Source organism: Podarcis vaucheri (assembly GCF_965113315.1).
Source record: "Podarcis vaucheri genome assembly, chromosome: 10".
NCBI classification, from domain to species: domain Eukaryota; kingdom Metazoa; phylum Chordata; class Lepidosauria; order Squamata; family Lacertidae; genus Podarcis; species Podarcis vaucheri.
Window position 1 is genome coordinate 9194741 of NC_138748.1, and position 18407 is coordinate 9213147.

Here is an 18407-nt window from a genome sequence, read left to right on the forward strand (position 1 = left end):
TTTTAAAGAGAGAGAGCCTGAGATGGATAAATATTTGCCAGAATGAAAATCACAGTGCCACATTCCTTGCAATTCATTGTTCCCATTTAAGTTCACAAGCCTCATGTAATTATTCTCACAAAAGAAATACAGGGCAAATAACTGTACCCTGACTGCACTTCCTTTGGTTTATATTAGCAAATTGATTGCCTGTGTGCATGACTGATTTTGATTAAAATTCCTTCATCTGAATACCAAATCGGAGGCCTTCACTTTCATTAATCTGTGCATTTAGATAGCACTATTGGATTGATATATTTTTATTTAAAATTCTAAGAAAGCATGTGAATATCATTCTAGTAAATTTTAATACTGGATAAAAAAGGCAACAGAAATATGAAGTAATCCATTTCAGTTTTGTAAGAGTTTGAGGTGCCAACTGACCAGAAGCCTGCTCCCATGTTATGACCTGAGTAAGATTATAAATTGATTATTTAAAAAAAAAAACTAATAGCAGGTGTTTTTTAAAACAACAACACACAGCTGATTGAATTCAGACTATAATAAAATGGGGGAGATTTGGCTATATTTCCCCCCTGCTATGTTTAGGCATATGTTCTATCATAAAACAAGACAACAATATGTACTAAAATTGTAGCTTTAAAAAGGTAACAGAGGAGTTATACTTTTCTCAGTATTGTACTGTTATGATCTATTTTTTGTGTGCATGGGTTGAATGTAGGGGCAGAGGCCTCAAACATTTTCCTCTGTGAATATGTGTAGGCCGAGGCGGAGTCATTACTTGGAATCGGATACTGTCTAGGAACATCATGTGCACCTCCCAAGAGTGAGACGCAAGTAAGTTATTATGTTGTCTCTTATTTCTGACATTTAGACTTTGTTTCATCAGTTTAGGCTTACGTAGCCAAAATGACAGCATCCACACACAAGAGGGAGATATCAGGTGTGGAGGGGGACTCAAGTTTTGCAGAAGTAAAAAAAAAATCACCTTTCAGGGTTTCCTCCCCCGCAATTAGAACTGAGCCTATGGAATTCATATGGCCTGTTTGGGGTGTGTGGAATGGAAAACCAGATAGGAGGCGCAATGTAATGAAGTAACAGGAATCCTGAACTGAAGCATACCACACTGCAATATATTAGGGTTGCCATGTTTCAAAAAGTAAAATTATTGAGCTTTTTGGGGGAAAACTCCTACCATAACAGCTTTCACTGCTGTTTCCACTGCTTTATCCATCACATTCCCATACATCCAATTTTCCCCAGACATTTTGCCGATCTGTCAAAATTCCCCCCAACACCATTTTTACACCAAAAACCAGGACCTATCAGGAATTTTCCTGACGTATGACAAGCCACACACTGTATAGTTATAGTAGAACCCACTTGTAATTACAGTGATACCTCGGGTTACAGACGCTTCAGGTTACAGACGCTTCAGGTTACAGACTCTGCTAACCCAGAAATAGTACCTCGGGTTAAGAACTTTGCTTCAGGATGAGAACAGAAATCACGTGACGGCGGCCCCATTAGCTAAAGTGGTATCTCAGGTTAAGAACTGTTTCAGGTTAAGAACGGACCTCCAGAACGAATTAAGTTCTTAACCCGAGGCACCACTGTACTTACTTGCAAATTCCACTGTGCTGTATCTTTGTATCTATTTTTAAAGTCTGATCATTTGTATTTGTAATACTAAAATAAGATACGCTATTACTTGCTAAAATTTAAATTATTCACATTATACTTATTGTTCATGTGTAAATTAGATACAGTAAGAGTGGGTTGATAAGGAAACTGAAGTTTGCTGCCAAATTCGGCAGCAAATAAGCTGAGTTTAGTAAGGGTTGAGAGTGAATATACCAGTTGTGTCCCAGTGAATATACTAGCAGTAAGGTTATTATACATTCAATTTCTTATCGCTTTATCTTGGCCAGGGCAATCCAAAGAGACCTGTCAACCAACAAATAAACTAACAGACAGACAACCAACCGCCTCCCCATATATACATTAAAACCAAGAGCAAAAAGAAACACAGCAAGCCCACAACTTGCAAGTCCATTTAACTTGGGTGCATTCAGCTTCATGCACTTGGCAAATAAAAAATAAAATAAAAAGAAAGGGGGCAAAAAGCAGGAAAAAGACTTTGGCCGTTGAATCCAATGTGTTTTAATTATATGCGATTTTGGCTTTAGGTGTGATTCCCATAACCCCCACGTAAATTGCGGGATTGAGACATTATCTTATTACAGAAGCTTGATGGAATTAATGACCTTTTAGACCTTACAACTGATTTGTCCAGTTGCACAGTCATTGAGGGGGATGGAATTACTCAGAATTCCTTTTCTTTGCAAGGCCCCATGGGGCAGACTGCTCAACTGACTGTAGTAGTTTCACTATTAGAGATGTGGTTAAAGGTAAAGGTAAAGGTACCCCTGCCCGAACGGGCCAGTCTTGACAGACTCTGGGGTTTGTGCGCCCATCTCACATCTATTGGCCGGGGGCCAGCGCTGTCCGAAGACACTTCCGGGTCACGTGGCCAGCATGACAACGCTGCTCTGGCGAGCCAGAGCCGCACACGGAACGCCGTTTACCTTCCCGCTGGTAAGCGGTACCTATTTATCTACTTGCCCCCGGGGGTGCTTTCGAACTGCTAGGTGGGCAGGCGCTGGGACCGAGCAGCGGGAGCGCACCCCGCCGCGGGGATTCGAACCGCCGACCTTTCGATCGGCAAGCCCTAGGCGCTGAGGCTTTAGCCCACAGGTTACTTAACAATTAATCACCTAGCAAACATTCACAAGTATGGCTGAACATTGAACGACAGCTGTCATTTTCATCTTAATTTAAATCTTTTTCAAACTTATGTAAAAAACCCCCACAAACCTTTCCGATCTTTCAATGCACTTACAGCACAAGACTTTACTCGCCCCTACTAATTAGATATGTATAGACTGACTCAACAAGCATATTGAGGGATCAGTGTTTTTCTGTACTATTTAAATGAATACAGTGGTACCTCAGGTTAAATACCATACTTAATTTGTTCCTGAGGTCCGTTCTTAACCTGAAGACCACTTTAGCTAATGGGGCCGCCTGCTGCTGCCACGCCACCGGAGCACGATTTCTGTTCTCATCCTGAAGCAAAGTTCTTAACCCGAGGTAATATTTCTGGGTTAGAGGAGTCTGTAACCTGAAGCGTATGTAACCCAAGGTACCACTGTATATGGATGGAGGGAGATATGTGTTCAATGGGACTCACTGTATGCACTTGGAAAGGACTGCAGCCTTAATTGGAATGAAGTCTCATTGAAAACATTTAGATTTAGTTGCAGCTAAGGTTGCAATCCTAAAATAAATAATCTTGCAGTTAGTTAGAAGTCTAGAGGTGGATTTAGTGGAGCGCTACTGATTCAGTGGCACTGGGCGCGAAGCCTCAGGGCCACTAAAGGGGTCCTGCAACTATGATGTAGAATAGAAGGCAAGAGGCAGTGTTTGTGTGCGTGCGCCAAATTTTGGCATTGCACAAGGTGCCACTGAAATTTGAGGCCCCCAGATCCGCAACTGCTAAGTCCCACTCAGCACAACAAAAACTTATTTCTGAGTAACCATGCAATGGGTTGGACTGAATACCCATTCAAAGGGGCTTTATTCCCAAATCAGTCGGGTTAGACTGGAAGTTGTTACATGGAAGGTGTCATGGGCTTTGAAGACACTCGAACTCAGGACACAAGGGAGAAATGTGCCAAGAAGAAGGCACGCTTGGCAAATCCACACCATGATCAACTCCTGCCTGGAAACCAATGTCCCCACTGTGGAAGGATGTGTGGATCCAGAATTGGCCTCCATGGTCACTTATGGACTCATTGTTAAAACCATGTTGGTGGAAGACAATCTTACTCAGCTACGAGTGATCGTCAAAGAAGAAGAAATGGAATGTAGAAATGCTTACTTCTGATTAAACATGCACAAGGTGGCATGCTGAAAAGGTGGCATGCTGAAAAGGTGGCATGTAAGTTTTAATTATTATTTTGTTTGCATCCCTGTTTCAAGAGACAAAGAAGTGCATCTCCAGGCTGCAGTGCAGAGACCACTAACTTGAAACCTGCCTTGTTTTTGCCTCTTTTGGTTTTTTGGGGTTTTTTTTAACCCTTTATTGTAAACCGCCCAGAGAACTTAAGACAATTGTACAATTTAGAAGCATAACTTCTGATGAATAGGCCAACTTATGTGTTTCCAGCTTATCTATTGGGTGGACAAGATAAAAATGCAGTTGTGAGGACCTTCCCTAAGAAAGAGTGCTGTGTCTTCCTAGGGAAGAGTCGGAATCTTCAGTTTGTTTTTATTATCTAGGCCTCACATAACTTTATTCAGTTGTGCACGGATTCCTTCCCTTTCTAACGTTTTGCCTTTTAACCTCTGTTTAAGAGAGGATCCGTTCCTGGCTCTCCGACGGGTTCGCATTTTTATTTAGCTCGTTTCTTCGTCTGGGCCTCGGACTGGCGGCCCTTACTCTGCCCCGGACTCTTCAGGGGGCCAAACTTTGCTTTTCGCCCCGCGACAGACAGCTGAGGGCCGGTGAGGAAGAAAACGCCTGCCGAACTTGTCCGTGGCCCTGGGCGGCCTCTCCGCGCCTTCGCCTCCGGCCGGTGAACGCGACCCTCCTGCGGCCCCGGCCGGCCTCCCTTCTGGCGGATCCTTTCCCCTCAGAAGGAGCCGCCCGGCGCTGGCTCGGGCCTACCCTCTTCCCGCCTTTCCTAGGCCGCGCTGCCTTTCGCCTTTCGGGAGGAAGGGGGCGAGAGAGAGGCCGCCGCCGCCGCCTGGGCAGGTGCTGGGCAGCTCCCGCCCCCCGGCCTGAAGGAAGCCGAGGCTCCTCCGAGGCGTTTCTGGGAAGGGCCCTGCCGGGGCAACGAGAGGACGCGGGGGCAACCGAGCCGGCCGCCGGCCATGTAAAGAAGCGGGGCTCAGGCAGGCAGGCAACCTGCGTGCGCGGCGGAAGGCAGGCGGGCTCGCTCTCCCCTTGGCGGCCTCAGTAAGTAGAGCGAGGAACCCGGGAGGAGGAGGAGGAGGAGGAGGAGGGCAGCAGCGTGCATGTGTGGATGCGTGGACGCGTGTGTGCTCGTCGCCCTGCTCCGACGTTCTCTCTGGCTGCGACTTCCTCCTCCTCCTCCATCATAAAGTCGTACCTGCCGCTCATCCAGCTCCTCACCTGGAGGAGGAAAAGCGGCAGGCAAAACTCTCCGCCTAACTTTGGGGTAGTTGGGTCTCTCCGTCTCGCGGCAGTGAGAAAAGTTGGCTAGAAAGTTGAATGATCGGTTGGGCCTCTCGCTGGTCTCGTGTTGAAAATTAGTTTCATTCTGGTGCGCTGCTGCTGTAAGAGGGAATTCGGGGGGAAATAAGAATAATTAAAATGGATGTTCTAAAAATTAATAGTTGGAAGGGTATCGTGTCAAAAAGACACACACACACGGAGGTTTTGATAGATGTAAATAAAACTTATTGCTGATTAAGACACCCCCCCAACACACACATTTTTCACTGCTATCCCTGGTCTCAAAGAGAGTAAGAAATAGATTGTGAGAGTAGTTCGGTGTTTTTGTGTTGGAAGTTATTACAAATGTAAATTTTAGACTCTTGCCATGCGTTTCTAAGGCCTTTTGTAGTTTCTCGAACTCTACCCCCTTATTTTAGGCTCCGGTTTAAGCTCCTGTTCCTGGAAATGCCTTTACACAAGCAAAAGCTCTATCCGAGCGACTGTGTATAAGTATTTGCATGGCTAGAGATGGCATACATTAGGGCATGGGCGAATGCCTTTTTGAAACACAACTCTCCTCCTGCTTGGTGTTTAGGAGATGTCAGGCACAGTTTTTTTGGAAGTATATTTTAGTAATAAAAAGATTCAAATGAGCAGTAACATATTCAAAGTTATTTGTGTGCTTTAACATTCATTTCTACAAATGAAGACCAGTTTCCTCCTTGGTCAGTCTGTCACACTTACAATACTAACTTCATTGTTTTTCATAGCACATTAGAGGCACAAAAGAGAAATGTGGTTTTGCAAAAAGCATGTTTAATAGGGGTGTTCAGCAGCTCTGTATAAGCTATCACAACTCAAACAGGTGCCATACAGGTGCTTTTTCTTGCCTAAGTCAAACTGTGGTTTTAGCAAGGTGTTCTGAGCTAGAGCAAGGACTCCCTGAAGGCCTTGCTTTTCTCTGTTGATTCAGGTCAAAAGCAAATCGAAGCAAATTGAAATTGATAAAGGTGATGCCCTGTGAACTGAAGTGCAGGAGAGGAGTAGCTTCTTTTGATGAACAGATCTCGTTTTTCATTGGAGGCAGTTATTTTACCAGGGATCTCCAATTACTGTACAGTGCTTTTGGGAGATGGATGTTGACATAAATAATTTGTTCCATGTGCTTGTTGCAAGTCCGTCCATTCCCTGGCTTATTGTTCCAGGCACATGTGAAACTGTCAAATGTTTCATATAACCAGAACCATGAGTTAGGCTCTTCTCTTTATTACACGCTGTTCTATTATCTTAACAATTCAAATATTGCATGAACAGGTTGAAAGCCAAAGCAGCTTAAGTGCCAGATTGTTGGGCCCTGGGTGGTAATGCTGGAAACAAGACATGTTAGTTTATAGGTTCCCTTGTCAATGGAGTATCTTGATTGATTTGTCAGTGCCTTGTCTCACCTTACGATGAAAACAAGCATTGCTATGACAGTGAGGATTCCTTGGCCTTGCTGCAGCAGTTTGGTGGTTGCAAGGATGAAAAGGACTAGCCTCCAGTGTTTGAGATCCAGCAGGCCTTTTGGTGCATTGAATATGCTTCAGATGCATAGTGTGGACCTGCTAACCAGTGATGAGAGTAGCATCCCAGGTTAGATAAGAATTGCATCACTCATATGATGAAGATGGATGTTCTGCCTTAGTAGCTGAGCGCGGGATCTTTCTGTATCCCTGTCAATTGCAAGAGAGCATTCACAGCCAAGTGCAAAGCAGAGTAAGGACCAGCTTCCGGAATTCTTAAAACATTTTAGTTACAGCCTTTAAACGAATCATCACCTACTCATTTTCTTTTCCACCACATGCTTGCCTCCTTCAAGGCACAGCCAGAGTTCATGCTCAATGAGAAGTGGGAGATGTTGAGTGGCTTTAAATGACTGATGTTGCTACTTGCTCCACCTCTTATAAGGTGGAAAACATGGCTGAAATCCCTTGCTGTCAGGTGCCTGCTAAGTGGGCCGGATCCAAATGAATTCGCTGCTGTGACTGCACATTGTCTTTTGTTTTGTTTTGCTTTGTTCCCTTACAGAGTTGCCCTTGCAGGTTTTTATGTCAAGAAAATACTTTCTGTGAATATGGCAAATTGTTTCTACCACAAAGATTGCCCCCCCCCCCCCAGCAGAGCTTGTTAGCTTCGAAGCTCATTCTTGACTCTGACAGAATTAGGTACAAATTGACAAAATCATTAGAGGTGACTTGGTTCATCTTAACAGCAAGCACTTTTTTTTCTTCTGGGAAAAATACAATGTTTCAGTGATATTAGCAAATTACATAGTTCAGGACAGCAGTATTTTGGGACAGCAAAATATCTTCTTGCAAGTGGGCCCTCTGCAAGATTTCGGGGGGGGGGCACTCAGATTTGGGTGGGAATAACCAAAAACCCAGTACATGTCATTGTGGGTGACTAGCTGTCTTGGTCTAGACTAGTACCCATCAATCAAAAAGCACATGTCTGGAACCTGTAATCATTTTATTAAAAGACTGCAGATCTTCTCATCAATTGATGGTGTGTACCATCTGTATTGGGACGCGGGTGGCGCTGTGGGTTAAAGCCTCAGCGCCTAGGGCTTGCCGATTGAAAGGTCGGCGGTTCGAATCCCCGCGGCGGGGTGCGCTCCCGTTGTTCGGTCCCAGCGCCTGCCAACCTAGCAGTTCGAAAGCACCCTCGGGTGCAAGTAGATAAATAGGTACCGCTTACTAGCGGGAAGGTAAACGGCGTTCCGTGTGCTGCGCTGGCTCGCCAGATGCAGCTTTGTCACGCTGGCCATGTGACCCGGAAGTGTCTCCGGACAGCGCTGGCCCCCCGGCCTTTAGATGTGAGATGGGCGCACAAACCCCAGAGTCTGTCAAGACTGGCCCGCTCGGGCAGGGGTACCTTTACCTTTACTTTACCATCTGTATTCTTGCAGGCCCCGAAACCTTCCCTCCATTTTTATTTCCCAGCGCAGTAGTCTGTAGATGCTTGCTCTATTCCAATGATCTTGGTGCTCTGCATCGCTTCTGTTACTAATAACATATATCAAAAACAAGCCCAGTTCCTTCATTTGTTGACTTCCTTAGATTGCTTGCTTAAAAGAGGAAATACTGCTTAATATAACACTAAACCATCCACACTATTTGGATGACTTAGGCTGCATACGCACCATAGATTTAAAGCACATTGCTTCTTAAAGGAATCCTGGGAACTGTAGCTTTGTGAAGGATAAACTATCGTTCCCAGGATTCTTTTTGGAAAGAGGGTGGGGCAGATGTACCGGTACTTTAAATGTATGGTTTGTATGTAGCCCTAGTGGCTTGCATGCTCCTCTCTCCCTGAGCCATGCTTGCTTTTAGTTTCAAATAATCTTGGTGTGGTGAGTCCTGGTTAGCAACAAACAGTGGTTACAGTAGTTGCTAGCCAAGCCAGTTTCATGCCATAAAGGTATGGGTAATCAAGCAGGCTTGTTTAGCAACTAACCATTGCTTGTTTTAAACCAGGATTCCTGGCTCGGGCATAAGTAGCAGTGTGGGATAGGAGCATGTTAGGCTTGCTGAGGCTCATTAATGTGATGCTCAGCTTTGGTTTAGTATAATAATAATAATAATAATAATAATAATAATAATAATAATAATATATTACTTTTACCCTGCCCATCTGGCTGGGTCTCCCCAGCCACTCTGGGTGGCTTCCAACAGGAGATTAAAAACACATCTAGTGTTAGATCTGAACCAGAAAGTTTTACAGCTTAAACAACATGGCGTGTGTTTATCCAATTACAGTAGTACCTTGGTTTAAGAAGAGTCCGGTTTAAGAAGAATTGGTTAACAAACTCTGCAAAACCAGAAATAGTGTCTTGGTTTGAGAACTTTACCTCGGTCTAAGAACGGAATCCGAACGGTGGAAGGGCACCGGCGGCAGGAAAGCACGCCTCAGTTTAAGAATGGTTTTGGTTTAAGAACGGACTTCTGGAACGGATTAAGTTTGTAAACCAAGGTACCACTGTACTGGTTGTTATTATCAACAAGTTACTAGTAGGCCAGTGTTTCTCAGACTTTTTGAGCTTGGTCCCACCCTTCTAAGCTTGATTTAACATCTAGCTTCCCCAACCCAGTAGCAATAATTTGTTCTACACATAAGTATGTTGTGTGCATTCAGCCTGCTGCTATGTGCAAGGATCTATGGGTGGGCTCATGAATCCAACATTGGCATTAGAAAAAGAGTAGGACAGAGTATCTCTGATCCCTCCTAAATCACACATAGGGAAGTGCCATTAGTACAAAGCAGATGCACTCTGCAAAATGTATTGGGATGGGTCAGACTTCTAGATCACGGAGGACTCTCTGTCAGGGGGCATTTAACCCAGCTAAATCTTGGTGGCTGTTGGGAAGAAGGCTGCACCTCCCTGGAACTTCATAGAATCCACTCCAAGTGTTCTGTGCCTCCCAGGAAGGCATAGTGCAGTTGGTGATCCACTAAACTTAGAATAGTTTATTACCAAATATGATTCACAGTCTGCTGTTTTCCTTTATGCTGAATTAATTCATTTCCTATTTATTCTTTTGGGCAACTTTTAGCATATGTCTCCACATTTATGCGCAAAAAACCGGTTCCTCTTTTAAAAGTTGCTATTACGGTAAGCATGTATTTGACGGCTCGTAACAGGAAAAGCATCAAATATATATATATATTGCAATCCTCTTTATAACCAAGTGGGTTAAAGCTTCCTTCCTGGTTACTAGAGCACTTCCTTTGCATCTGCTTATGAAGACAAACAAGAAAAGCGGAACAGCCTACACAAACTACTCTTCATGTTGTGAATGATTGTCGTTTTAAAGCAGCCAGACTTAAAATCTGTACAGATGAGTCTTTTCCAGGAGCTCAGTTTCCGCTTTACAATTGGGGGTAATGTTTTGTTAAATGTTGCGTCCGTGTTTTAAAATGGTGTTTCCTATCAGCTGGCTCTTAGAAAACTTAAGAATGCTGTTCAGTAATTGATGCCATCCCAATTTGGGTTGGTTGTGTTCCCATCTTTCTTTTGAAAGCTTTCTGGGGAGTTTAAGTCGGGGAAGGGGTTACCAACAGGTAGGTTTGTGCATTTAAAATCCATTCTGAAAAAAATGCTATTGTTGAGCAACACAGTTCTATATAAGAAGGGGAAACTAAACCAGGGATAGTCTAGGTTGGTTAACTTTCATTTCATTTGATGCAGCAGAATTGAAACAGTAAGGACATTAGCAGATAAGGTGAAAGACAGAATGTACTTGAGACAAACGGGGGGGCGGGGGGCGGAATCCAACCTTCTCTGCTTGTGGCTGCTCCTTGAAAATAATATACTGGACTAGATGGTTTTAGGTCTGATCTTAACATTGTTGTTGTTGTTTTAAAACCCTCTTGCCTGTGCTTTTCGATCTTCTGTGGAGTCTTTTTACCTTTCTTTGACAAACTGTGTTATTGTTTTGACAATTCTTGTGTTTTATTGTAAATGTAGTCAATATAGAGAGATATACATGGGACAGCTAAATTATTAAGTACATACTTTCTGATCTGCATACTGATTCAATTAGTGAGTAAAGGCATTGTTAAATATTATTGTTATCTAGGAACATGAGGCTGATAATTCAAGAGTGCTTCTAGGGTTTTGGCATATCTAGGAAAGGTTGCCAACTTAAATATTTGGAAAGGTTGTGTTTAATTTCCTATTAAAAAAAAACTGACATAAATTGTGGTGTTGATGGGATGGGAAAGAATATTATCATCTCTTATGCAGGGCTGTAAAAATATTTTCAGTTTCCAGGCTTCAGCTTTAGTATTTTAGGAGCCAGAATAAAAACTGTGTGGCTGAGCACAACCAAACCCTGGGGATTTTTTTTTTTTAAACTTTAGGTAATTATCACAGTAGCCTAGCAAACATTATTTGAATGAATGGCTTGCGATTTATAGTTTAACATTATTATAAGGGGCATTTTTGGGTGCTTTTTTGAGTGATGACTGTGTTTTATTTAAGAACCAACCAAGCAGAAAGTCTAAAATTTAAAAAAAAAAGATAACTGAAGCTGCTGAATAGCAGAGAAAATGGTTCCAAGATGAAGTTCTATTCCTGAAGCTAAGCAGGTTTTGGCCTGGTCAATATCTGGATGAGTATCCTGTTTTTCCGTTGTTTACACAGTCTTTCCCTTGATCTGGAATTTCTGTTTTAGTTGCTGTGTGGTGTTGTTAATGAGTTTGCTTTACTATATATTTTAACAATTTAAATGTTTCTGTAACTTGCATTTATACTTTGCAAATGGCTTACAAGCCTACATATGAGTTTGTTGATGATATAAATGAAATAGAAAGCATTCACTCAACCAAGAAAGAATCTCTTTAACCTTGAGGTTTAGGGTTCACAGACTCAAATCTGAAGTTTGAAGATCAGTGTAGTGTTGTGGTACAATCTGAAAGCTTTTCCATATGTCATCTGCTGCTGTTATGAGGCAATAGATTATATATAAAAACCCTACTTTGAGTTGGATCTAGACATGCCCTTCTGCAAATTGAAGAGCTCCTTTCATTGACAGAAGGGATTCTGATCCAGTAGATCAGTGGTTTCCAAAGTAGGTGGGGGGCAGTGGGATTACCAGGCACTAGGAAGCAAGTGTGTGTGTGCTGTAAGTAAAAATGACTATCAGCCTTTGAAGAGCTGGTTTCACTGGTTTAAATTCAATTTTGTTGGATAAAATAAATATAAAATTCCACTGGATTTTCAATAAATGTAAAATTAATGTTTACTGTTTGAATTTTATTGGGTTATTATCTTCCCTTGGGGGGAGGGTGTTCAAACTGCTGTTTGGAATAATGGTTTTCATAGGAAATTTCATAGGATAGGGGGCATTGAACCAAGGGGGTGTTGGTCCAAAAAAAGATTGGGACTCCAGTAGAGGCTCCCCTTCAGCTGCCCCTTTCACCAGGGGGCAAAACAAAGACCCAGTTTGGCACTCCCCATGCACATTCGTATACACACACAGGCTGGGAACCTCAAGGGCACCTCTCTGGAGTCTTCATCTGGGGCAGAAAACCTGGCTAGCCCCCACCCCACCTTGTACTACTCCCACCCTATGCCAGATGGTACCCCACCCTCCGATATGCTTTCCGAAGGGCATGGGGTGGCTGCAGGGGAAGGTGAAATCAGGAAGAGTTGTGTCCTCTGCTGCTAAGAGGAGAAACCATTAGTGGAACTCCACTTGTGATTAGTGCGGATACAACCCATTCTATCCAGCCTTTTTGGCTGGGTTGCATCCAATTTTTCCTGAACTTAAGCTGTTTTAAATACTATTGAAGGCACTCAAAGGGACTTAAAAATGCTTTAGCTTTGGCTGGCTCATGTCTGCTGTCATTTATGTAAACCTGATGGTGATGATTGAATTCAATGAAAATGCAGCAGAAAAAAAATTAACTGAAAATTAAGCAGAACTATGCTGATAACAAAGGACTAAAAATGACCTGCTCTTTTCTCTTGTGTTCCTAGTCTTCCTGTGGTATGGAGTTGGTGAGCAGTGAACAACCTGTTGTTATGAGAGACGACAACAAACGAAGAAGGAGAAGGATGAAGCCACACTCCACAGCAAGCAACTTGTCTTCAACTGAATTGATATCCATTGAGTTCATTCTCCCTACAAGCAACATGCTAATAGATATAGCCAGCAACTGTACAGTAGAGCAGATGAAAGCACAAGTTTGGATGCGAGCAATAGAGAGGAATCAGACCTCGGATTTCTACCATAAATTCACTCCAGATCAATTTGTTCTTCAGTACCAAAAGAAGGGACAGTGGTATGAAATTTACGACAAACATCAAATAATACAGACACTTGACTGTATATTGTATTGGAAAGTGCTACAGAAGAAAGTGGGCAAAATTCATGTGATCCAAAAGCAGAAGCCCACAGAGGACGTTCAGAAGTTTCAAAAGCAACTCAATTATTTGATTGGCTATGATGTTACTGATGTTAGTAATGTTCATGATGACGAGCTGGAATTTGCTCGACGCAGGTTAGTCACTCCACGGACAATTGAAGTAACCTGCAGAGATCCAAAATTGTATTCAATGCACCCTTGGATTACATCCAAACCACTCCCAGACTACTTGCTTAGTAAAATTGTCAATAATAATATTTTAATAAATATACACAGAGGAACAACTAGCCAAAAGATTAAAGTACCTATTGAGGACAGTCCAGATCTCATCCTTCAGAGTTTTTTCACCAAAATGGCAAAGAAGAAATCTTTGATGAATATTCCTGAAGATTACAGTGAGCTGAACTTTGTTCTGAGGGTGAGTGGCAGGGATGAGTATATTGTAGGCGACACGCCTCTCAAAAACTTCCACTGGATAAGGCAGTGCCTCAAGAATGAGGATGAAATTCACCTGGTCCTGGATGAGCCACCTGACCCAAACCAGGATGAGGTGCAAAAAGAGGAGTGGCCCTTAGTGGACGACTGCACTGGAGTGTCAGGATACCATGAACAGCTGACAATAGATGGCAAGGATCATGAGAGAGTATTCACTATATCATTGTGGGATTGCAACAGGAAATTCAGGGTCAAAATAATTGGCATTGATATCCCTGTGCTTCCAAGAAACACAGACCTTACTGTATTTGTTGAGGCTAATATTCAACATGGCCAGCAGCTCCTTTCACAGAAAAGAACCACAGCTAAACCATTTACTGAAGAAGTCCTGTGGAATACTTGGCTTGAGTTTGATATCAAGATTAAAGACTTGCCCAAAGGGGCACTTCTGACCCTGCAGGTATATTGTGGCAAAGCACCAGCTTCGTCTGCAAAGGCTAATCTCCATTTGCATGATTCCCCAAGTTCTGACGCTAAATGCAAAACCCAGCTTCTCTATTATGTAAACATTTTGTTGATAGACCACCGGTCCCTGCTCCGGACTGGTGACTACGTGCTTCATATGTGGAAATTTCCAGGCAAAGGGGAAGAGCAGGGAAGTATAAATGCTGATAAGCTTACTTCAGCCACAAATCCAGATAAAGACAATTCCATGGCTGTCTCCATTGTCCTGGACAAATACTGCCACCCCATAGCCTTGCCCAAGCACAAGATAGCATCTGATCCACAAGCGGACAGGGCCAGAGCTGAAATGCCCAACCAACTGCGCAAACAGCTTGAAGAGATCATAGCCACTGACCTGCTAAATCCACTTACCCCTGAAGACAAAGAGTTACTGTGGCATTTCCGATATGAAAGTATAAAGCACCCAAAGGCATACCCTAAGCTGCTTAGCTCTGTGAAATGGGGACAGCAAGAAATAGTAGCTGAAACATACCAATTATTATCCAAGAGAGATGCTTGGGATCAAAGCACCTTGGATGTTGGATTGACAATGCAACTTCTAGACTGCAACTTTTCCGATGAAAACGTGAGAGCGATGGCGGTGCAAAAACTGGAGGGTTTAGAAGATGATGATGTTCTTCATTATCTCTTGCAGCTAGTTCAGGTATGATGGATATTCATTCCATTTTTTCTTTTATTTTTAAGGGAACATGAAAAGCTTTGGGCAGCATGATGGGCATACATCTATTGCCTGGTGCACCTAGAATCATAGAGTTGGAAGAGACCACAAGGGCCATCGAGTCCAACCCCCTGCCAAGCAGGAAACACCATCAGAGCACTCCTGACATATGGTTGTCAAGCCTCTGCTTAAAGACCTCCAAAGAAGGAGACTCCACCACACTCCTTGGCAGCAAATTCCACTGTCGAACAGCTCTTACTGTCAGGAAGTTCTTCCTAATGTTTAGGTGAAATCTTCTTTCTTGTAGTTTGGATCCATTGCTCCGTGTCCGCTTCTCCGGAGCAGCAGAAAACAACCTTTCTCCCTCCTCTATGTGACATCCTTTTATATATTTGAACATGGCTATCATATCACCCCTTAACCTCCTCTTCTCCAGGCTAAACATGCCCAGCTCCCTTAGCCGTTCCTCCTGGGGCATCGTTTCCAGGCCTTTGACCATTTTGGTTGCCCTCCTCTGGACACGTTCCAGTTTGTCAGTGTCCTTCTTGAATTGTGGTGCCCAGAACTGGACACAGTACTCCAGGTGAGGTCTGACCAGAGCAGAATACAGTGGCACTATTACTTCCCTTGATCTAGATGCTATACTCGTATTGATGAGGCCCAGAATTGCATTGGCTTTTTTAGCTGCCGCGTCACACTGTTGGCTCATGTCAAGTTTGTGGTCAACCAAGACTCCTAGATCCTTTTCACATGTACTGCTCTCAAGCCAGGTGTCACCCATCTTGTATTTGTGCCTGTCATTTTTTTTGCCCAAGTGCAATCCTTTACATTTCTCCCTGTTAAAATTCATCTTGTTTGTTTTGGCCCAGTTCTCTAATCTGTCAAGGTCGTTTTGAAGTGTGATCCTGTCCTCTGGGGTGTTAGCCACCCCTCCCAGTTTGGTGTCATCTGCAAATTTGATCAGGATGCCCTTGAGTCCATCATCCAAGTCGTTGATAAAGATGTTGAATAAGACCGGGCCCAAGACAGAACCCTGTGGCACCCCACTAGTCACTCTTCTCCAGGATGAAGAGGAACCATTGATGAGCACCCTTTGGGTTCGGTCAGTCAGCCAGTTACAAATCCACTGAGTGGTAGCATAGTCAAGACCGCATTTTACCAGCTTCTTTACAAGAATATCATGGGGCACCTTGTCAAATGCCTTGCTGAAATCAAGGTAGGCTACATCCACTGCGTTCCCTTCATCTACCATGCTTGTAATTCTGTCAAAAAACGAGATCAGGTTAGTCTGACATGACTTATTTTTCAGAAATCCATGCTGACTATTGGTGATCACAGCATTCCTTTCTAGGTGTTCACAGACTGTTTGCTTAATGATCTGCTCCAGAATCTTCCCTGGTATTGATGTCAGACTGACTGGGTGGTAATTATTTGGGTCCTCTCTTTTCCCCTTTTTGAAAATAGGGACAACATTTGCCCTCCTCCAGTCTGCCGGGACTTCGCCTGTTCTCCAGGAATTCTCAAAGATGACTGCCAGGGGTTCTGAGATCACATCTGCCAGTTCTTTTAATACTCTTGGATGCAGTTCATCTGGCCCTGGAGACTTGAATACATCTAAACTAGCCAAGTATTCTTGTACTATCTCCTTAGTTATTCTGGGCTGTGTTTCCTTTGCTGAATCATTTGCTCCAAATTCTTCAGGTCGGGCATTGTTTTCTTTATCACCTGAATGTGTGAACTGATCAGATTGCCTTTCAGGCATATTGTCCCACTATAAGTTGGAATGAGGAATCTTTTTCAGCTTGAGGTGCACATTCTGTTCTGAACAACCTTCCAGGGGGGACATGCCAATGGTGGGTGGGGCCAGAAGCAAAAGTGGGTGGAGCAGTTAATGTAAATTTCACCTTTATGCAAGCTAAATTCCACACACACTCAAGCAAGAAGCATTATCAGGGTTCAGTGACACATTTCATCCCGGCAAAAATGCTCAGGTTGACTCCTGGACTTGAGGTTCTCCTGTACTAAGTGATATGGCTTATCTCATGTCTGTTGTGTCCATTCAGAAGTGCAAGTTTCCAATTGATTTTGCAGCTATCCATTGCTCAGCATAAATGTATGGAGTAGTCAATATATCCAAAGTTCTTTTTTTAACCACAGAATCTTTGCTTGTGTAAGAGTAGTAGAACAGCTTTCTAACCAACCAATGTGCTTTTGTATACCTCCATCCCCTATAGGATTCTTGTTTTGCTGCCGGCTTTTCTTTGTATGTCAACCACCTTGGTATATCTTCTTGAAATGAAAGGAAGTATATCAGTTGTTTTAATAATCCTCAAGGGCATAATTTAAAGGAGGGAAATGCTAACTTGTGTTTAGGTCAAAGTAGCCTGTGTTGCGCTAAAAAATTACAATTCCTCTTGTCAGCTGACAAATGTACCCTTGGTGAAAATGCCCCAATGTGGTAAAATTGCATGTTACATCTTAAAATGAAATGTGCTTCAGAACACAGCAGCTTCCTGACTTGTCTCTGTGCACACGTTTGCAAGGTTCTTTTAACACAAGAACCCTGTGGAGAAAAGTAATTTTGTGTTAGTTTATTATCCTCAAAAAGTAGTCACATGAATTTGTCTATTATCAGGGCTTTGGAGATTATGAAATTGATGGACCAAGTGGCTCTTTACTTTCCTATTATAAAAGGCAGAATGCTGAGGAGTGGCATTGCAGTGAGAAGTTGAATAATCCCTGCAATTGCTGATAATCACGTGGTCTTGTAACTTTTACTGGCAAATGAAGTTTCTCGATCATAAAAAAAAAATGATGAAAATGCTTTTGAATTTGGTGAGAATTCTACTTTTGACACAGTCCTGTCTAACACCCCCTCCCAAGTATTTCATTTAGGCTTCAATCCTAACCCCATTTACCTGGGAGTAAAGCCTGCTAAATTCAATAGGACCTCCACAGTGGTGAACAACAGATCGAAATGCAGTAGGATAAAAACACATCCAAATTTACCAAACCAAGACAACAATCCATCAGTCAAAACAGCAGGATCGGGGAACTCATCAATTTCTCATCAATTGTGATAAAAAGGGAGAGTCAAGCCAGAAGAATGCCATTTCTTTTTTTGATGGAGTTACAAGCTTGGTGGATCAGGGGAATGCTGTGGACATAGTGTATCTTGATTTCAATAAGGCTTTTGACAAAGTCCCCCATGATATTCTTGTGAGAAAGCTGGTTAAATGTGAGTTTAATGAGATAACTGTTAGTTGGATTTGTAGCTAGTTGACTGACTGAACCCAAAGAGTACTCATTAATGCTTCCTCCTCATCCTGGGAAAAAGTGAAAAGGGGGGCACTGCACGGTTGTCCTGGGCCTGTTGTTGTTCAACGTCTTTATAAACGACTTGAATGAATGAATTGAGGAGATGCTAATTAAATTTGCAGATGACACCAAACTGGGAAGGGGTAGCTAATGCTGCAGAAGACAGAATCGGAATTCAGTATGACCTTAACAGAGACTTGGACCTAAACTAACAAAATGAAATTCAATAGGGACAAATGTAAGGTTCTGCACTTAGGCAGAATATAAGATGTGTGACAGCTGGCCTACTAGTAGTATATGTGAAAAGGATCTAGG

General features: G+C 42.9%; 1 protein-coding gene across 4 annotated transcripts in view; it reads left to right on the forward strand.

Moving 5' to 3' along the window:
• Window positions 1-4100: 4100 nt before the first annotated feature.
• PIK3CG (phosphatidylinositol-4,5-bisphosphate 3-kinase catalytic subunit gamma) overlaps window positions 4101-18407 on the forward strand; it is a gene marked incomplete at both ends in the record, with an annotated part of 29099 nt that continues 14792 nt past the window's right edge. Inside the window, 2 exons of one of the 4 annotated variants that reach the window (XM_082239527.1) lie at window positions 4101-5023; window positions 12768-14759. In XM_082239527.1, coding sequence (XP_082095653.1) covers window positions 12780-14759 — 1980 coding nt within the window. Of the gene's footprint in view, window positions 5024-9735; window positions 9897-10012; window positions 10166-12767; window positions 14760-18407 lie in introns of those variants that run through there. The other 3 variants (XM_082239525.1, XM_082239526.1, XM_082239528.1) reach the window with 3 other exon arrangements.